Source organism: Taudactylus pleione, unplaced genomic scaffold, assembly GCF_031769625.1.
Source record: "Taudactylus pleione unplaced genomic scaffold, aTauple2 ptg000805l, whole genome shotgun sequence".
Classification (NCBI taxonomy): Eukaryota; Metazoa; Chordata; class Amphibia; order Anura; family Myobatrachidae; genus Taudactylus; species Taudactylus pleione.
The window spans coordinates 233613-250560 of record NW_028285207.1 but is presented as its reverse complement, the minus strand read 5'-3'; the positions used below and the strand labels follow the sequence as shown (position 1 = coordinate 250560).

The following is a 16948-nucleotide window of genomic DNA, read 5'->3' as shown; positions in this document are numbered from 1 at the left end:
GTCCATCTGTTGGAGATGACTAAAAAGCACATCAATCATTGTAGTCATTTGACCAAAGTACTGGCCTACCATTTTCCAACTGCATGAGTGATTTAGCTGTATATTTGAAATCTGGTTCATGCTCTGCGCCAGGCTGTTAAAATGTTGTTCCATCCATACCAGATCTTCTGTCCTTTGTTCTTCTATCCATTCTTGATCTTCTCCTTTATTCAAACCATTCCCGATCTTCTCTTCTCCTTTATTCAAACCATTCCCGATCTTCTCTTCTCCTTTGTTCAAACCATTTGTGATCTTCTCTTATTTTCTGTTCCTTCCATTCACGATGCTCTATTATTGCAGTATTAATATAACAAATTTAAAATTATGTAAATAAACGCTAAGATATTAAAAAATAAAAACTTCTTACTTTTTTTTATGTATAATATTTATTGGGTCCTTACTAATAGTCTCTCTTTGAGGTGCATTTTCTTCATTTGATTGCAAGTTTGGTGAGGATGATGCTCCAGATGCAGTATCTATGTTACTATCTATTGTACTTTGTCCTCCTGCAATTATAAAAAACTATTTTATATATATATATATGTTGATTAATAGAAAAAATAAACAATTTCAAAAATGAAAATTTTATAACATTACATTATAACAACGGTATGTAGTGATTATGTCGATGTAGAACAGTACAGTGAATGAAAGTTAGATAGTCTTTGATTATTTTGAAACAGACATACCTGTGTCAAGAAAATCTTGTACTGTGGTTATAGGACGGCTGCTCTTTCACCTACGGTTTCTTCCTGGTCAGAAGGAACTGTTCTTTCTGTGTTTTCTGCTTTACGATTCCAACATATTAATGTTTTACCAATGTCATAAAATCATATTCTGTTATGAATATTGATAACCCAAGAAAAATCACTAGTGGAGTGTGTACTAAATATGTACTAAATCAGATTTCCTTTATGTAATCATCAGTTCTTGCAGAATCCCACAATGAAGAGTTGATGAATAAAAAGTGGTGTACTCCACTCACTATGCAATAGGTGTTCTCAAGTATTTTAAGTTTAATTTAAACAAATGTGTACTGTACTCACATACAATCTAGATGTTCTATTTCCATAAGTCTTTTTCATTGATGAGACAGCTTTGTGATTTCCCAAAAAATATTGTGGATATTCACCAGAGTTAATCATAAGCGTTCATTAAAAAAAATTACTGCTGGGTGTAAGCACAACAGATAACAGGAGTTCTCATACACTTTTACAATCTACTGAAAATAAGAAAACAGTATTTTCCTGTACCTTAGTTGAAGTCCAGTATATTATATAATCTTGCATCATGCTGCAATCATTTCATAGTAAACAAGATTACTATTCTCACTGTGCTTGTCCCTGAGGGACAGATGTACTAAGCTGTGAAAAGTTATACACTGGAAAGTGATAAACAGCCAGCAACTCAGCTGCTAACTGTCATGTTTCAGGCTGTGTTAGAAAAATGATAGTTAGGAGCTTATTGGCTGGTAGTTTATCACTGTCCAGCTAATCACTTTCCAGAGCTTAGTACATTTGGAGCAAAGTGTTCAAGTGCACAGCTTCCCCATTTCACAGTTACATTTTATCCACAAGTCTTTAATTGACAAAATTGTCTTAGCAATGAAAGATACTTTTATGGGAATAGAACATCTGTCTTGTTTTGGATGAACTAACCACGACGAAGATTAAAAGTTAACCATATCGAGTTTTTACATATTTATATCCAATTTATATATATATATCCAGAATGCAATTTTCTTTAGATCGTGAATGAACTTTCTAAGACTTAAATGTAATAAATGCTCCCCACTCCAATTAACTAATGTAGTTGGGGGTAGGGTTGGATTTAGGCACTAAGGGACAGAGGCCCTGATTCAGAGCCGGATGCTCTGACAGAGCGCTCGCTCTGAATCAGGGCCAGCCCTCTGGTTTTTTAGAGCGGCCTCCTGGCCGCTCGCATAGCTGTGGGTGACCACCCACAGCTATAGCGAGCGGCCAAAATGATGGTCGCGATGGTCAAGACCATCGCAACCATCGGGCTTGAAACGAGACCCTGCAGTAGGGTATCGCTGCCGCAGGCTCAGGAGTGATTTTGGCTCTATCAGAGCCAAAAGCACTCCCACTGACATCACTAGTGATGTCAGTGGGGCCGGACCCAGATGGTAGGCGTTCCCATGGGAACGCCTGTCTGGGCAGCCACGCCCACCAAAGGGGGCGTGCTCTCAATCAACATCGACAGCACTTTGGTGCAAGACCCATAATGACAGCTTGGCCGTTGTTATTCGGGTCTCGCGCATGCGCACGACGGAGCCTCCTCCGTCGTGCGCATGCGCACTTGGGCACCATCGACTAACACTAGAAAATAAGGGTTAGAGTAATGAGAGGGTGAGACATATAATATCAACAATAATGTGTGGTAATGTTTGCATTGTAATTCTGACTGACTATTTCAAGCACAACCATAATGAACAAAACTCTCCTTTAAGTTTTATAGCTTAAAAATTATAATCAATAATTATTCAATGTTTCTACTACGTAAATACATTGTACATTTTGGTTAAACATGCATACCTGTGTCCAATATGGTTATTGCCGCGTCCGCTGTCCTTGGTTCACTTTCACTGTCATATTCTTCCTCAACAAAAGAAATTCTTCTTTTTCTCTTTTCTCCTGTGTATATATTTTTTTATATATATAATTTAATCATTTTATGTATAATGTTCAACATTTTTTAAAGCAAAGTAAATAATGTTATTTACCTTCAGTTTCTGATGGTGTCATTGCATGTTTCTTTCTTGTAATCGTTTCCTTTGTTGGTGTGGATTTTTTTTTACTGCTCTTCTTTGGCGTTCCTATACAATAACCACAATAAAAATTGGACATTTAGGGCCTGATTCAGAGCCGGTCGTTATTTGGGGTCGTTCGTTCAGAAAAAAGGGGTGGCTATTCAAATGAACCGTTCGCTCTTTGCGGTCTGTTCACGCCTCTATGTCTGAACGAACGAACAAAACTTGCGGTCATTTTTTGGTACAAAACGCCCCCTGGCCGCTCACATCCTACGTCATGTCCGCTATTTATTAGATTAATCGAGTACATCGACCAGCGTATGAACTGCTCGCTATTCTTGTGGTTGGTTTTTGCTACCACAATTTTGCGAGCAGTTCTGGCTATAAAATAACCCAGTGACGTGGTCAATGACGCTGCTGTTTTAATTATGCACACCCTTAAAACACCCGTTTTGACATTTAAGCACGCCTGCGTTCGTTTCTCCACTCCCCATTTTCAAGCACCTTCCCCTGTTACCACCCACATACGCCTCCTCCTGTCACTCAAAATAGCAGGCACTCGCTATTTAGCGAACAAGCGATTTTCGGCCGCACTGACTGGTTCGCACATGCGTATTACGATCCGTACGCATGCGCAGTTGGGCAAACATCGCTCAGAGCGAACGAGCGGCCGCTTACGAGCGGCTCTGACTCAGGCCCATCGTATAGAGGACACAAGTGTTACAGTGACATAGTATAGAGGACACAAGTGTTACAGTGACAGTATAGAGGACACGAGTGTTACAGTGACATAGTATAGAGGACACAAGTGTTACAGTGACATAGTATAGAGGACACGAGTGTTACAGTGACATAGTATAGAGGACACGAGTGTTACAGTGACATAGTATAGAGGACACAAGTATTACAGTGACATAGTATAGAGGACACAAGTGTTACAGTGACACAGTATAGAGGGCACAAGTGTTACAGTGGCACAGTATAGAGGGCACAAGTGTTACAGTGACACAGTATAGAGGGCACAAGTGTTACAGTGACACAGTATAGAGGACACAAGTGTTACAGTGACACATTATAGAGGAGACAAGTGTTACAGTGACACAGTATAGAGGAGACAAGTGTTACAGTGACACAGTATAGAGGACACAAGTGTTACAGTGACACAGTATAGAGGACACAAGTGTTACAGTGACACAGTATAGAGGAGACAAGTGTTACAGTGACACAGTATAGAGGACACAAGTGTTACAGTGACACAGTATAGAGGACACAAGTGTTACAGTGACACAGTAAAGAGGACACAAGTGTTACAGTGACACAGGTCTGCGATCGCCAGATTAATAACACAAGTCCGCAATGAAAAAGCTTTTTTAACAAATTTATGTGATATGTATATTTTTGGCTTCTGAACACGAAAATGACTCCCGATTTTGCATATCACATCATGTTATTCTGTAAGGTCCACATGTGCCTGGAGCTGAAATTTACAAAGGGCCTAAACCCCATACTGTCTAAAGGTACATTGCACACACACAACAACTTATAAGCTTATAAGCGAAAAGCGACAAAATGAAGTTTGAAGACAAAAAAAACAAGATATTAACGATTTTTTCAATAAGTATGGTTTTGTTTCTATTATTGCTTGATTTTATTGTTATTTTATTATGTAATTAAGACAAAAACAGTGATATCATCTACACATCACATTTCACAATAAATGTCAAAAACAATTAAACTTCTTGTTTTTTCTTAAAAATGTTTGTAAACCCTATAGGTAAATGTGATGTGCTAATTTTTTTTAATAAACTATTTCTTGATGTACACAGTATAATTAAGAATAAAAAAGTATTATTAAAAAAGCTTTCAATACCTTAAATTTTGAAGACCTGTGTTATAAATCTCATTCAAATAACACACAAATATGTAGCATGGGCCTTTCCAGGCATGCACATTCAATAAGAAACACGGAGAATATGCTAGATTAAATGTGTTTATTACAGTATATTGATCTCCATATGATGGAGTTTATATATGAAGATAACAAACATGACTATTAAGTAGCTATAATCTAATATCTATTGTACCAAGAGGTATACACACACTATATTATACTACTGATTGTAATCTATATAATAAATATACTTACTTGGTAATTATAATAGTGATTCTCACAATATGGTCACATACAGCAGCGCACTAGTTAGTGTATGAGTTAGAGACACTGGTGACTGAGCTCGATTGTTTTAAACCTTTTATTTCCTATCTAATTTTTCATATTTTGCTGGGTTTTAACCCAACCACTTAGGTGGATATTAAAGATTAGCAATAAAAGTTATATTATAGCATTATTGGGACATTGTGCACTGGTATTGGGATTTTCTTGATGTGTAATGTAGTAGTGATATATCCCTGAGTAGCACCCCTGAATGTGACTATACGATACTAAAATAAACATGTCATTATAACCAGGGTAGTCTTGCAATCACAATAGGCATGGTGTGACCTATTACCCCTTTCCCCATTCCCTTATATTTGACTTAGTAAAGGTTATATTTTACTTGATAACAATGCACCACTCAAGACAACCCGTCCCTTTCCACCCCCTTGTTTAGATATGAATATTCCCTTAGAGCTGGAAATGCTCACTGGTACTTAGGTTGCCGTCTGGTCTTACACGTGGGTGACACTGCTCTAGATGACAACTGCGAGTGAACAAATAGATGTTCCACAGGAGTCATAGCCATGCAGAAGAGTCTCATGATCAAAAGTCCGACTTGACAGAACTGGAGTACACGTGCTAAGGGTACGCTATAACCGGCAAGATGGCGCTGGACTGGCACATTTTTCAATGATATTGCACCAATAGCAAGCAAAGCTGAAGATTAACTAATGGCCAACAGCTGAGCCAATGGCCGTCATCCAGTGGTTCCAGAAGTATGTGCGGCTGCCCAGTGTCCTGATCTCCCAGCAAGCGCCATCTTAGTTCGGCATCTATGTTGCCTGGCAACAGAGGAGGCTGTCTGAAGCTGCAGGCAGAAGAACATGGCATCCCGGATGGGGAGTGACAGCCGGGGAGCAAGAAGGTAAGCTGCAACAGCGGCTTGTAGCAACATCCAAATAACCTCGATAGTGAAATCTGTCACTGCCCCTGGGACAGTTCATACTAAAATATGATATATTTGTCTTGCATCTTTAGCAAACCCTACATTCATTATTTATTGTTAAAATTTCCCTAGCACGTACATTTCTCCTCTTTTTATATTAATGGCACACATACCAATTATCTGCAGATGGATCATTTCAAATGTTAAATACTGCGTGACTGGAGTGTTCCTGCAACCCTGTTTTGTGTCAGCTCATATAAATGCTTTTCTCTTGTGTGAAATCTCATGTCTGCTAAGGTGTGACTTAGAGCATGGAATTGGTTTCTCACCTATGTGATCTTTTATGTGTGACAAGATATGATTTCCGTGTAAAATATTTCCCACAGACAGAGCATGGAAATCGCCTCTCACCTGTGTGACTTCTCTGATGTGTAACAAGCTGTGATTTCTGGGTAAAACATTTCCCACACTGAGAACATGGAAATGGTTTCTCACCTGTGTGAATTCTTTGATGTGTAACAAGATATGATTTCTCAGTGAAACATTTCCCACACTCAGAACATGGAAACGGTTTCTCCCCTGTGTGACTTCTCTGATGTTTAACAAGATCTGATTTCTGTGTAAAACATTTCCCACACTCAGAGCATGAAAATGGTTTCTCACCTGTGTGACTTCTCTGATGTGTAATTAGATTTGGTTTATGTGTAAAACATTTCCCACACTCAGAGCATAAAAATGGCTTCTCCCCTGTGTGACTTTTCTGATGCTTAACAAGATGTGATTTCAATGTAAAACATTTCCCACACTCAGAGCATGGAAATGGCCTCTCACCTGTGTGACTTCTCTGATGTATAACAAGCTGTGATTTCTGGGTAAAACATTTCCCACACTGAGAACATGGAAATGGTTTCTCACCTGTGTGACTTCTTTGATGTGTAACAAGATATGATTTCTCAGTGAAACATTTTCCACACTCAGAACATGGAAACGGTTTCTCCCCTGTGTGACTTCTCTGATGTTTAACAAGATCTGATTTCTGTGTAAAACATTTCCCACACTCAGAGCATGAAAATGGTTTCTCACCTGTGTGACTTCTCTGATGTGTAATTAGATTTGGTTTATGTGTAAAACATTTCCCACACTCAGAGCATAAAAATGGCTTCTCCCCTGTGTGACTTTTCTGATGCTTAACAAGATGTGATTTCAATGTAAAACATTTCCCACACTCAGAGCATGGAAATGGTTTCTCACCTGTGTGACTTCTTTGATGTGTAACAAGATGTGATTTCTCAGTGAAACATTTCCCACACTCAGAACATGGAAACGGTTTTTCCCCTGTGTGACTTCGCTGATGTATAACAAGATGTGATTTCAATGTAAAACATTTCCCGCACTCAGAGCATGAAAATGGTTTCTCACCTGTGTGACTTCTTTGATGCCTAACAAGATGTGATTTATTTTTAAAACAATTCCCACACTCAGAGCATGAAAATGGTTTCTCACCTGTGTGACTTCTCTGATGTGTAATTAGATTTGCTTTATGTGCAAAACATTTCCCACACTCAGAGCATAAAAATGGCTTCTCCCCTGTGTGACTTTTCTGATGCTTAACAAGATGTGATTTCACTGTAAAACATTTCCCACACTCAGAGCATGGAAATGGTTTCTCACCTGTGTGACTTCTCTGATGTGTAACAAGATTTGATTTATCTTTAAAACATTTCCCACACTCAGAGCATGAAAATGGTTTCTCACCTGTGTGATTTCTCTTATGTGTAACTAGATGTGATTTCCGTGTAAAATATTTCCCACACACAGAGCATAAAAATGGCCTCTCCCCTGTGTGACTTCTCTGATGTGCAATAAGGTTGGATTTATCTTTAAAACATTTCCCACACTCAGAGCATGAAAATGGTTTCTCATCTGTGTGACTTCTCTGATGTGTAACAAGATATGATTTATGTTTAAAACATTTCCCACACTCAGAACATGGAAATAATTTATCAGGTGTATGAGCTGCACTATTTGTAACAAAAGCTGAGGTATCAGGAGACCAATCCTGATAATTATAAAAATCAGATGATATAGCTGCACTGTGAGGTACTGGATGTAAATTTAGTGTAACGGGATTATCTCTTGGAGATTCCTGTGTTAAGCTATCTTCTGTTTTAATATCTGTAGTCAAGATGAGATCTCTCTCCAAGGTATTCCTGCTTGTGCGTCCATCTGCTGGAAATACAATAACTGTATTATTAGTAAGAGATCTTTATATAGCACAGACATACTGAGCAGAACTTTACAAAGAATATTTAGACATTCGCATCAGTCCCTGCACCAATGGAGCTTACAATCTATATTCCCACCATATCTACTCGCACTCACATTATGATTAATTTGTGTCAGAAGCCAATTAACCTACCAGTATGATTTTTGGAAGAAACAAATACAAACTCCACAAAGCACCTTGGCTGGGAATTGAACTCAGTGCTGTGTGGCAGTAATGCTAACCATCACTCCACCATGTTACTATAATAAATAAAGCGTTTATTTGTTTAATTTGCAGGTATGAGCTATGACCACATTATTTCATTTAGAAAAGAACCAACAAATAAGATTCTCTTTAAACAGATAAAATACCACACCCACATTATCAGCATATGCCAGAGACCCAGCCCAAGGGACAGGCAGATAGCACATCACCAATGTATATCTCCGCCCCAAATGCAGATTTTGCTGGGTAACGTTCCCTAGCCATCATCACAGAGCAGGAAGCCTCATTAGTCAGTGACGTTGGTGAACCACAAAACCCATCTAGAACGCTCTCACACATACACACAGGAAACTTGTGGGCTAATTACCAACAACTGCGTCCACACTACACAAAGTTCTCCAGGTGGATATATATGTAGCAAAAGCAGCCTCTATATGGTCCTCTGGTCATCCTCAGGGAGAGTAGCCCCAACAGAGTCATGTTACTAACTTAGGGTCACTGTATATAACCGCTGAGAGGGAAGGAGAGCGATAGGACAGAGCTACACAGAATGATGGCACAGAGCGGGGGAGGCAGCAGGACAGCGTAGGGGAATGGTTCAGGGCACAGAGCGGGGGAGGCAGCAGGATAGGGTAGGGGAATGGTGCAGGGCACAGAACGGGGGAGGCAGCAGGAGAGAGTAGGGGAATGGTGCAGGGCACAGAGCAGGGAGGCAGCAGGACAGGGTAGGGGAATGGTGCAGGGCACAGCTGGGGAGGCAGCAGGACAGGGTAGGGGAATGGTGCAGGGCACAGAGCGGGGGAGGCAGCAGGAGAGAGTAGGGGAATGGTGCAGGGCACAGAGCAGGGAGGCAGCAGGACAGGGTAGGGGAATGGTGCAGGGCACAGAGCAGGGGAGGCAGCAGGACAGGGTAGGGGAATGGTGAAGGGCATAGAGCATGGGAGGCAGCAGGACAGGGTAAGGGAATGGTGCAGGGCGCAGAGGGGGGAGGCAGTAGGACAGGGTAGGGAATGGTGGAGTGCACAGAGCGAGGGAGGCATCAGGACAGGATAGGGGAATGGCGCATGGCACTGTGCGGGGCAGGCAGCAGGACAGGGTAGGGGAATGGCGCAGGGCATAGAGGAGGAAAGGCAGCAGGACGGGTAGGAGAATGGTGAAGAGCACAGATGGGCAACAGCAGAAAGAGGAAAAAAAGCAGAAAGGCAGAGCAGGGAACAGAAGCAAGTCAGTAGGATTATGTTACATGGGGTTTCATCACACTGACCAGTGATTTAATCATTATAGCTACGTCCCCTACACTGATGTATGAGATACACCAGAGAGTGTGAGGAGGAGACTGGTCAGATCTCTGGGCTGGTAACACACAGTGACAGTATGTGAGGGGGAGAGCAGGAGTATAATAGGGGCTGATGGCTCCTGATGTAAGAGATACACCAGAGAGTGTGGGGAGGAGACTGGTCAAATCTCTGGGCTGGAAACACACAGTTACATGATGTGAGGGGGAGAGCAGGAGTATAATAGGGATTGATGGCTCCTGATGTATGAGATATACCAGAGAGTGTGGGAAGGAGACTGGTCAGATCTCTGGGCTGGTAACACACAGTGACATGATGTGAGGAGGAGAGCAGGAGTCTAATAGGGGCAGAAGAGGGTGTAGAAAGAGATTATCGTACATACTGAATGATTAGCATAGAAGTATATTTTGAACTGGGGAAGCAAAGCCACATAGAGAGTACAAACAAACACTCCACATATAAAAGACACTGGTTAACATTAAGATGAACACTGTCATCATGGTGTATGGAGAGAATATTTGATACTCTTTTGTAATTAGTGTTTACTACTCACCTGTGCTGATATCTGTAGGGATTTCCTCCTCCTTACACTGCTGATCACCCATCACATAAGTCTCTTCTCCCTCTATATCTTCTACCTTTATATTAGTCACATACATCTCTTCTTCTCCCTCTATATCTTCTACCTTCATATCAGTCACATATGTCTCTTCTTTTCCCTCTGGATCTTCTGCTTTCATATCAGTCACATACGTCTCTTCTTCTCCCTCTATATCTTCTGCCTTCATATCAGTCACATACGTCTCTTCTTCTCCCTCTGTATCTTCTGCCTTCATATCAGTCACAAACGTCTCTTCTTCTCCCTCTGTATCTTCTGCCTTCATATCAGTCACATACGTCTCTTCTCTGTCTATATCTTCTGCTTTCATATAAGTCACATACGTCTCTTCTTCTCCCTCTATATCTTCTGCCTTCATATCAGTCACATACGTCTCTTCTTCTCCCTCTGTATCTTCTGCCTTCATATCAGTCACAAACGTCTCTTCTTCTCCCTCTGTATCTTCTGCCTTCATATCAGTCACATACGTCTCTTCTCTGTCTATATCTTCTGCTTTCATATAAGTCACATACGTCTCTTCTTCTCCCTCTATATCTTCTCCCTTCATATCAGTCACATACGTCTCTTCTTCTCCCTCTGTATATTCTGCCTTCATATTAGTCAGATTTTCACTCTAAATAATCCACAAAAATAATAAAATAATACTTAGTAATTTCAGTTCCACTGATTGAGATTATCTAGAAGAATATTGGTGTATTAGATGCACACAGGTCATATAATGAAACATTGGATTTTTGCACTTGCATTATGAATCCTTCTCTCCCTCTGATGGACACTGGATACTATGAGGTACGGAGTGTGGAAACAGGAGCATGGTCACTTTATATTAACTGGAAACTCTCATACTCCTGATGTCTCTTCCCCATAGTATCCAGTGTCCTCCAAGTGGATGTTAGAGAAAACAGCAAGTTATGTACCTGAAAAGTACTTTTCATTGATGTTCTCCATGGCAGCTCTTACAGTGGGTTAAGTTCCATCTAACTTAGCTAGAGACAAGTTTATAAAAACACACCCAATAGGATGGTATAAGGGCGGACGGAATTGCAAAGCTGCTCGCAAGCAAGCATCACGCCTCCTGCCGCATTACCTATCCAAGCTGCGTTGTCAAATGCAGCATCAGATACTCTGCAACGATCGGCCTGCTAATAGAGTCATGCAGCCGGCCATCGCAGCAGCGAGGAAGAGGCCAGAGAATTTCAATCAGGCTATGGAGATCCTGGCCTCTTCCCTCCCCCCAATAGTGGTGACACAACTCAGTTTTGGGTAACGGAGGCTGTTGACGCCCCCTCCCCACCCACAAACCGCAGCAGAGTGTCAATCAATGACATTCTGCTGGCAGTCTCCATGCGGGCCCCCAGACACATTCTGCATCTGCGCATAACGGGTCTGGCATCTGCACAGATTCCTGATCATCAGGAATCTGCATTCTGAATTGCACATTTAGGCCTATAATGCGGCTCCTCATTTCATGTCATGTTACATATGTTTTGTGTAAACTATACCATTTCAGCAGTATGAGAAGCTGTTAAAGTATCTTGGTTGAGTAGATGTGTGACAGGTGTATTTTGAGTCCCCAGCATTATGGAAGTTCATCTGTGCATGTGCAAGTGGTCTGCTAGTCCTAATGCCCTTAGATCTGCATCCTCTGACACTGTAAAGTAGGGGCAGACCTAGCAGCTGATTCTAGGTGATTGCTAGTGCTATCAAAGCTATTCCTGCACACAATGCTAGGTGATAAAGTATTCCACTCCTTGCTTGTTTGATTACCATCTTCTGCTGCTCCTGCTCATACTGTGTATAAATCCCAGCTGGTGTTTGACTACCCACTTCTGCTCTGTCCCCCCCCCCTTGTGTTGATTTCTTGCCTCTGCTCTGCCTGCGGATACAATGTACAGATCCCAGCTGGTGTGACTACCTACTACAGATCCCAGCTGGTGTGTGGCTACTCACTTCTTCTCCGATCTTCCTGCTGCCGATACACTGATTCCGGCTTGTGTGAGACTATTCACCTCTGCTCTAATCCTCCTGCTTACATGTTGTTCCAAACCTGGCTCTGTTCTTGGCTACAATTTAGTGCACTGGCCAATGAACTGCTTATTAGTGTATCAGACCTGCAGGACAAGCTTACACCAGATAGCTGCTAGTATGCAGACCTCAGGACCACCCAGACTCTGCTGAACAGTGTTACACATATCCTTGTTTCCTCACTGCATCCAAAACATTGTGTGGGTTACTTGCTTCTCACTGCCATACCTGGACCAGCTCCTGCCACTGGAATAATCCCATGAACTTCAATGGGTAAGTTTATACCCAGGTCATGTGACACACTGTGTCTTTGAGAAACTTCACAAACTGTCTCTGAAATATATATAATATGAACCAAGATGGGTGGGAACACTGGGCCACCATGGAGTGCTTAGGGGAATAGGAATTATCAGGTACATAAATCACTGTTTTTCGCCTTCAGTCCTCCTTGGGAGCCCAGACCATGGGACGCACCAAGACAATACAATAGCAATGGTCACAAAGAAAAATGTAAATGCTGCATAATAATACATTTATTACATGGAGAACATGTCGCACACTGAGACCGAGCAGAGGATAATACATCCAAGTGGTAATGACTAGTGAGGTCATCCAGCAGCCTCTGCTACATTCAGTCACTGAGGGCTGAGCTTCCTTTGTCCCAGAAGTTACCTCTGCCCCAGTATAGGGGCCTATTGTTACCCCTGGTAACTTATGTGCACATTTCTTGTATCCGTCTGATTACAGGGAATGGGGCACAAACTTTCTGAGGTCCCTAGGGAATCACCAATAAATACTCTGTATACTTAGGACACTCTGTCCTGGGAGGACACATATTAATCGCTCACACTTAGCCCAGTGACTGATGTCTCCTCACTCTGCTCCTCACTGGCTGTGGGTAAGACGGTAGAAGACTCTCCTGGGTAATGTGATATATAGACAGCACCTGGGGACAGAAGCTGGGATGGTGATTACAGACACTGTGTAATTATAGACATTAGATAAGGTTCCTTTATTCCCATAGTGCCTGTAACTCTCCTGGGTAATGTGATATATAGACAGCACCTGGGGAGAGAAGCTGGGAAGGTGATTACAGACACTGTATAATTATAGACATTAGCTAAGGTTCCTTTATTCCCACAGTGCCTGTAATTCTCCTGGCAGCTGCAATTAGCCACCATCAGTGTCATCCTTCTCATGAGGAGATCCAGAATCACTCCATTAAAGTACCCAGTGCTAGACTGAGAGCCCATGGGACCACAAAGGATCTTACAGACAGGCGGATACTCATCACCACCTGGAGACAACATATAATTCTCCTGTAACCAAATTAGCATGTAAGAAAGCACTTACTGATGATACGTGTACCGTGTGTGTGTGTATATAAGGCCAGTCCCTTACTGCTGGCGATAAATGAGAGGAAAAGATATAGGCTAGATGAACCTTCCATGGCTTTGTCCATGCATCTACTCACTCCTAGGAACGTTGTGCTGAGAGAAGAATACTGGTATTTTGGCATTCTGGGTTGTTCCCATATTGTCCACCTGTAGAAGACAGAACCTTTTTGGAAGAATTCCTGAAGCAGTCACCATTCTCCTGGTTATGGCTCAGGCAATTTGCCACTGTATCCTCTGTACCTGAGACATGGAATACTGGAAGAGGTCGAAGATTTTCTTCTGCCCAAGGTATTAGTTTTTCTACTTCCAACATCACAGTTCTGCTTCTGGTGCCTCCTTGGCTGTAACATTCCTGGCATCCCTGTTATCTTCTCTGTAAATACTTTCCCAGTAACTATGAATGAAATTGCTGAACTGCATCCCATACAGCTCTCATTTCTAGTACATTTACCTGGAGTCTCCTTTCTTTCTGTGACCAAGTCCTTTGTGTTATATTAGTTACATGAGCTGGAATCTGTCATCCGTGTTGCCCATGGATCTGAGAGTGACATACCTGGTGTCCCAGTGGCGTAACTTTGTACCAGTTGCCCGGAGGCAAGGTAAATGTTGGAGTCCACCCCCCATTTAAAACCTGAAGGTGCATCTGACTGTATTTACACTATCTTGCTCTTTAAATGTAAATATGGAATGCTCCCCCTTCCCCTCCCCCAGCACAGCTTACTGTTTTTCAGCCACTGCTGCTTATCCTTATCCGCTAGCTCTGCCTTCCTGACTCCCATCCACTGCCCAGTGACAGCCGCCGGCTCCACGCTCACGCACTGACTCCCAGTCCTCTCCACTCCCCAGTGACAGCCGACGCTCAGTTTGTATATACACCTGGTCCCAGCCGCACTGTATCTCTGATCTCAGGGTACCAAAACTGAAGGGGATCTATCCACTTCCCTCCTCAGTCGGGCAGGGTCACGGTCACATGGTACAAGTCCTCCGCGGACCGCGACCCAGATCACACAGCTCACGGAGAAGGAGCGCCAATTAGCTTCAGCTCAGTGGCTCCTCTCTGTTGCAGGAAAACGGAATGGCTGCGGCGGACAATAGAACTGGGAACAATGGAGTGGGGGACAATGGAGGAGGTGCCCCTTTCAGGGCTAGCGCCAGGCGGCAACTGACTCCATTGTCTCCCACAGTTCCGCCACTGCGGTGTCCTCAGTCCTGGGTCTTGTCACCAGATTAGAGATCTCCTGGTAGGTGATGACAGCCTGTTTGTGATACCACAGAGTAACCAATCCCAGCTGGAGACTGTGCATGTGCCATCTAGCCCAAGGAACTATTCCTATGGCTGAGAACATTCCCGATAATTGCAGCACTCTCCTCATTGGTGACCAGTGATGAATCCGTACATCATGCACTAAGTGCTGTTGTGTGAGACACCTTTCCTCTGACAGAGTTACTGTGTACGCTATGGTATTTGTGCTCCCAGACATTGTATTTGCTGTGAGGGAACAAGCTGACTTTCTATCCTGGTCACGATTCGGCCATGTTTCTGCAATAAGGTCATCACCTGTATGTTCTTGGTGTCTATCACATGTTCTGATTCTCCTACAACCAGGATGATGTATAGATGTGGCCACACCTGGGCCCCAGATCTCTTATCTCTGCACCAGCATTTCTGTAAAGGTTCATAGAGAAGTTGCCAGGCCAAAAGGAAGCCCGGTGAGATGGTAATGGTGTCCCTGATCCAGCACCTGAGTCACTTCCTGTGCTAAACTACAACATAAGAGGAAGTGTCCTGCAGGTCTATGGGTGTGAGGAGTTCCTCTTGGCCGATAGTAGAGAGGATCCAATTCACTATTCCCATGGAAAATGGTCTGATACTGACATAGTTATTTAGTCTCCTCAGAATGAGGATGGTGCAAAAGGATTGTCACAGTGCGCCGGACTCCAGGGTGCACTTACCGGGTCCGGTGACACTGGTCTGTCAGGCAGCGGGCGCCTTGGACTCCTCGCCCGCTGCCTGTCAGACCAGTGTCACCGGCTCCCCCCAGCGGCTGACAGGTGGCCGCGGCTCTCCTAGGTAGCGCGCGTGCCATCCTGTTCTAGATATAAAGGGGCAGGTGTGCCAAATGCTAATCACATTTGGCGCAAGAATTCAAGTTCTACCCTATAAGAGGGAGTCTCTGGCAGCACATAGGTGCCAGAGTATAGCCTCATTTCCCATACTCCAGTGTTCCTGTGATATTCCGTGACCTGTTCCTGACCTTGTCTTCGTTTTGTGACCCTGATTTTACCTGACCCCTGGTACTGCATCTGATATCTGGTTTTGACCTCGGCTATCCCCTGTGACATGTTTACGCCTACTCCCTGGTACCGTCTAGTCCGTTTGGTTCTGACCCGGCCCCGTCGACTTAGCTATACGTCTCCTCCACTGCGTCCAGAGTTTGCCAGCACCTGTATAAGGGAACCTATCCTGTGTGTCGGACGCAGCCAACTCCATACCTTCTTGCGAGGGTCCCTGGTGAATACCGCTGGCACATTAGACTCCGTGCCTCAGGCATAGGGCTAGCCAACTCCCTAAATACAGGCCGCATCCATAATCCATGCGAGAATTGTGACAGAATACTCTGGCCTAAAAAATGGATGCAACTGGTAACCTGTCACCACGAGACCTGCTCGAGAACTTACTTGCTAGAGTCGAGAAGCAACAACAAGACCAGGCTCAGATTATGCAGTGTTTACGGACCCTGATGCAGCAAGTCGGTGTCGCTCAAGCACCTCCTGTATTACCGGGTCCATCTACTACGGCACCAGCCGCAGGGGCTTCCACACCAATATGGATTCCGAATCCAACAAAGTATGATGGGGATCTGACTGGCTGTCGTGGATTCCTGAACCAGTGCTCGATCCAGTTTGAAGTCCATACAGCAAGTTTCCCTTCAGATAGGACAAAAGTGCCTTATATGATCTCGCTGTTGTCAGGTCAAGCATTGGCTTGGGCCTCTCCATTGTGGGAAAGAAATGATCCACTCGTCAACAACAGTGCCGAGTTTCCGAGAGCCTTCCGGAAGGTCTTCGATGAGCCTGGGCGAGAATCCTCCGCAGACTCGGCCATCTTGCAGCTGAAGCAGGGAAAAACCAATCTGCGGGACAGTATTCTGTGCAGTTTTGAACCCTTGCTTCAGAGTTGGGGTGGAACAATGAAGCCTTGGTTGCC

General features: G+C 43.3%; 1 protein-coding gene across 1 annotated transcript in view; it reads right to left on the bottom strand.

The window, feature by feature from the left end:
* Positions 1 to 16948, bottom strand: part of LOC148474856 (uncharacterized) — a 202790-nt gene that overhangs the window by 108678 nt on the left and 77164 nt on the right. The window contains exons 6-7 of the mRNA XM_088458079.1: positions 10253 to 10931; positions 6325 to 8139 (exon numbers count right to left, since the gene is read on the bottom strand). Of these exons, the coding sequence (XP_088314205.1) occupies positions 6325 to 8139; positions 10253 to 10931 (2494 nt within the window). The remainder of the gene's footprint in view (positions 1 to 6324; positions 8140 to 10252; positions 10932 to 16948) is intronic.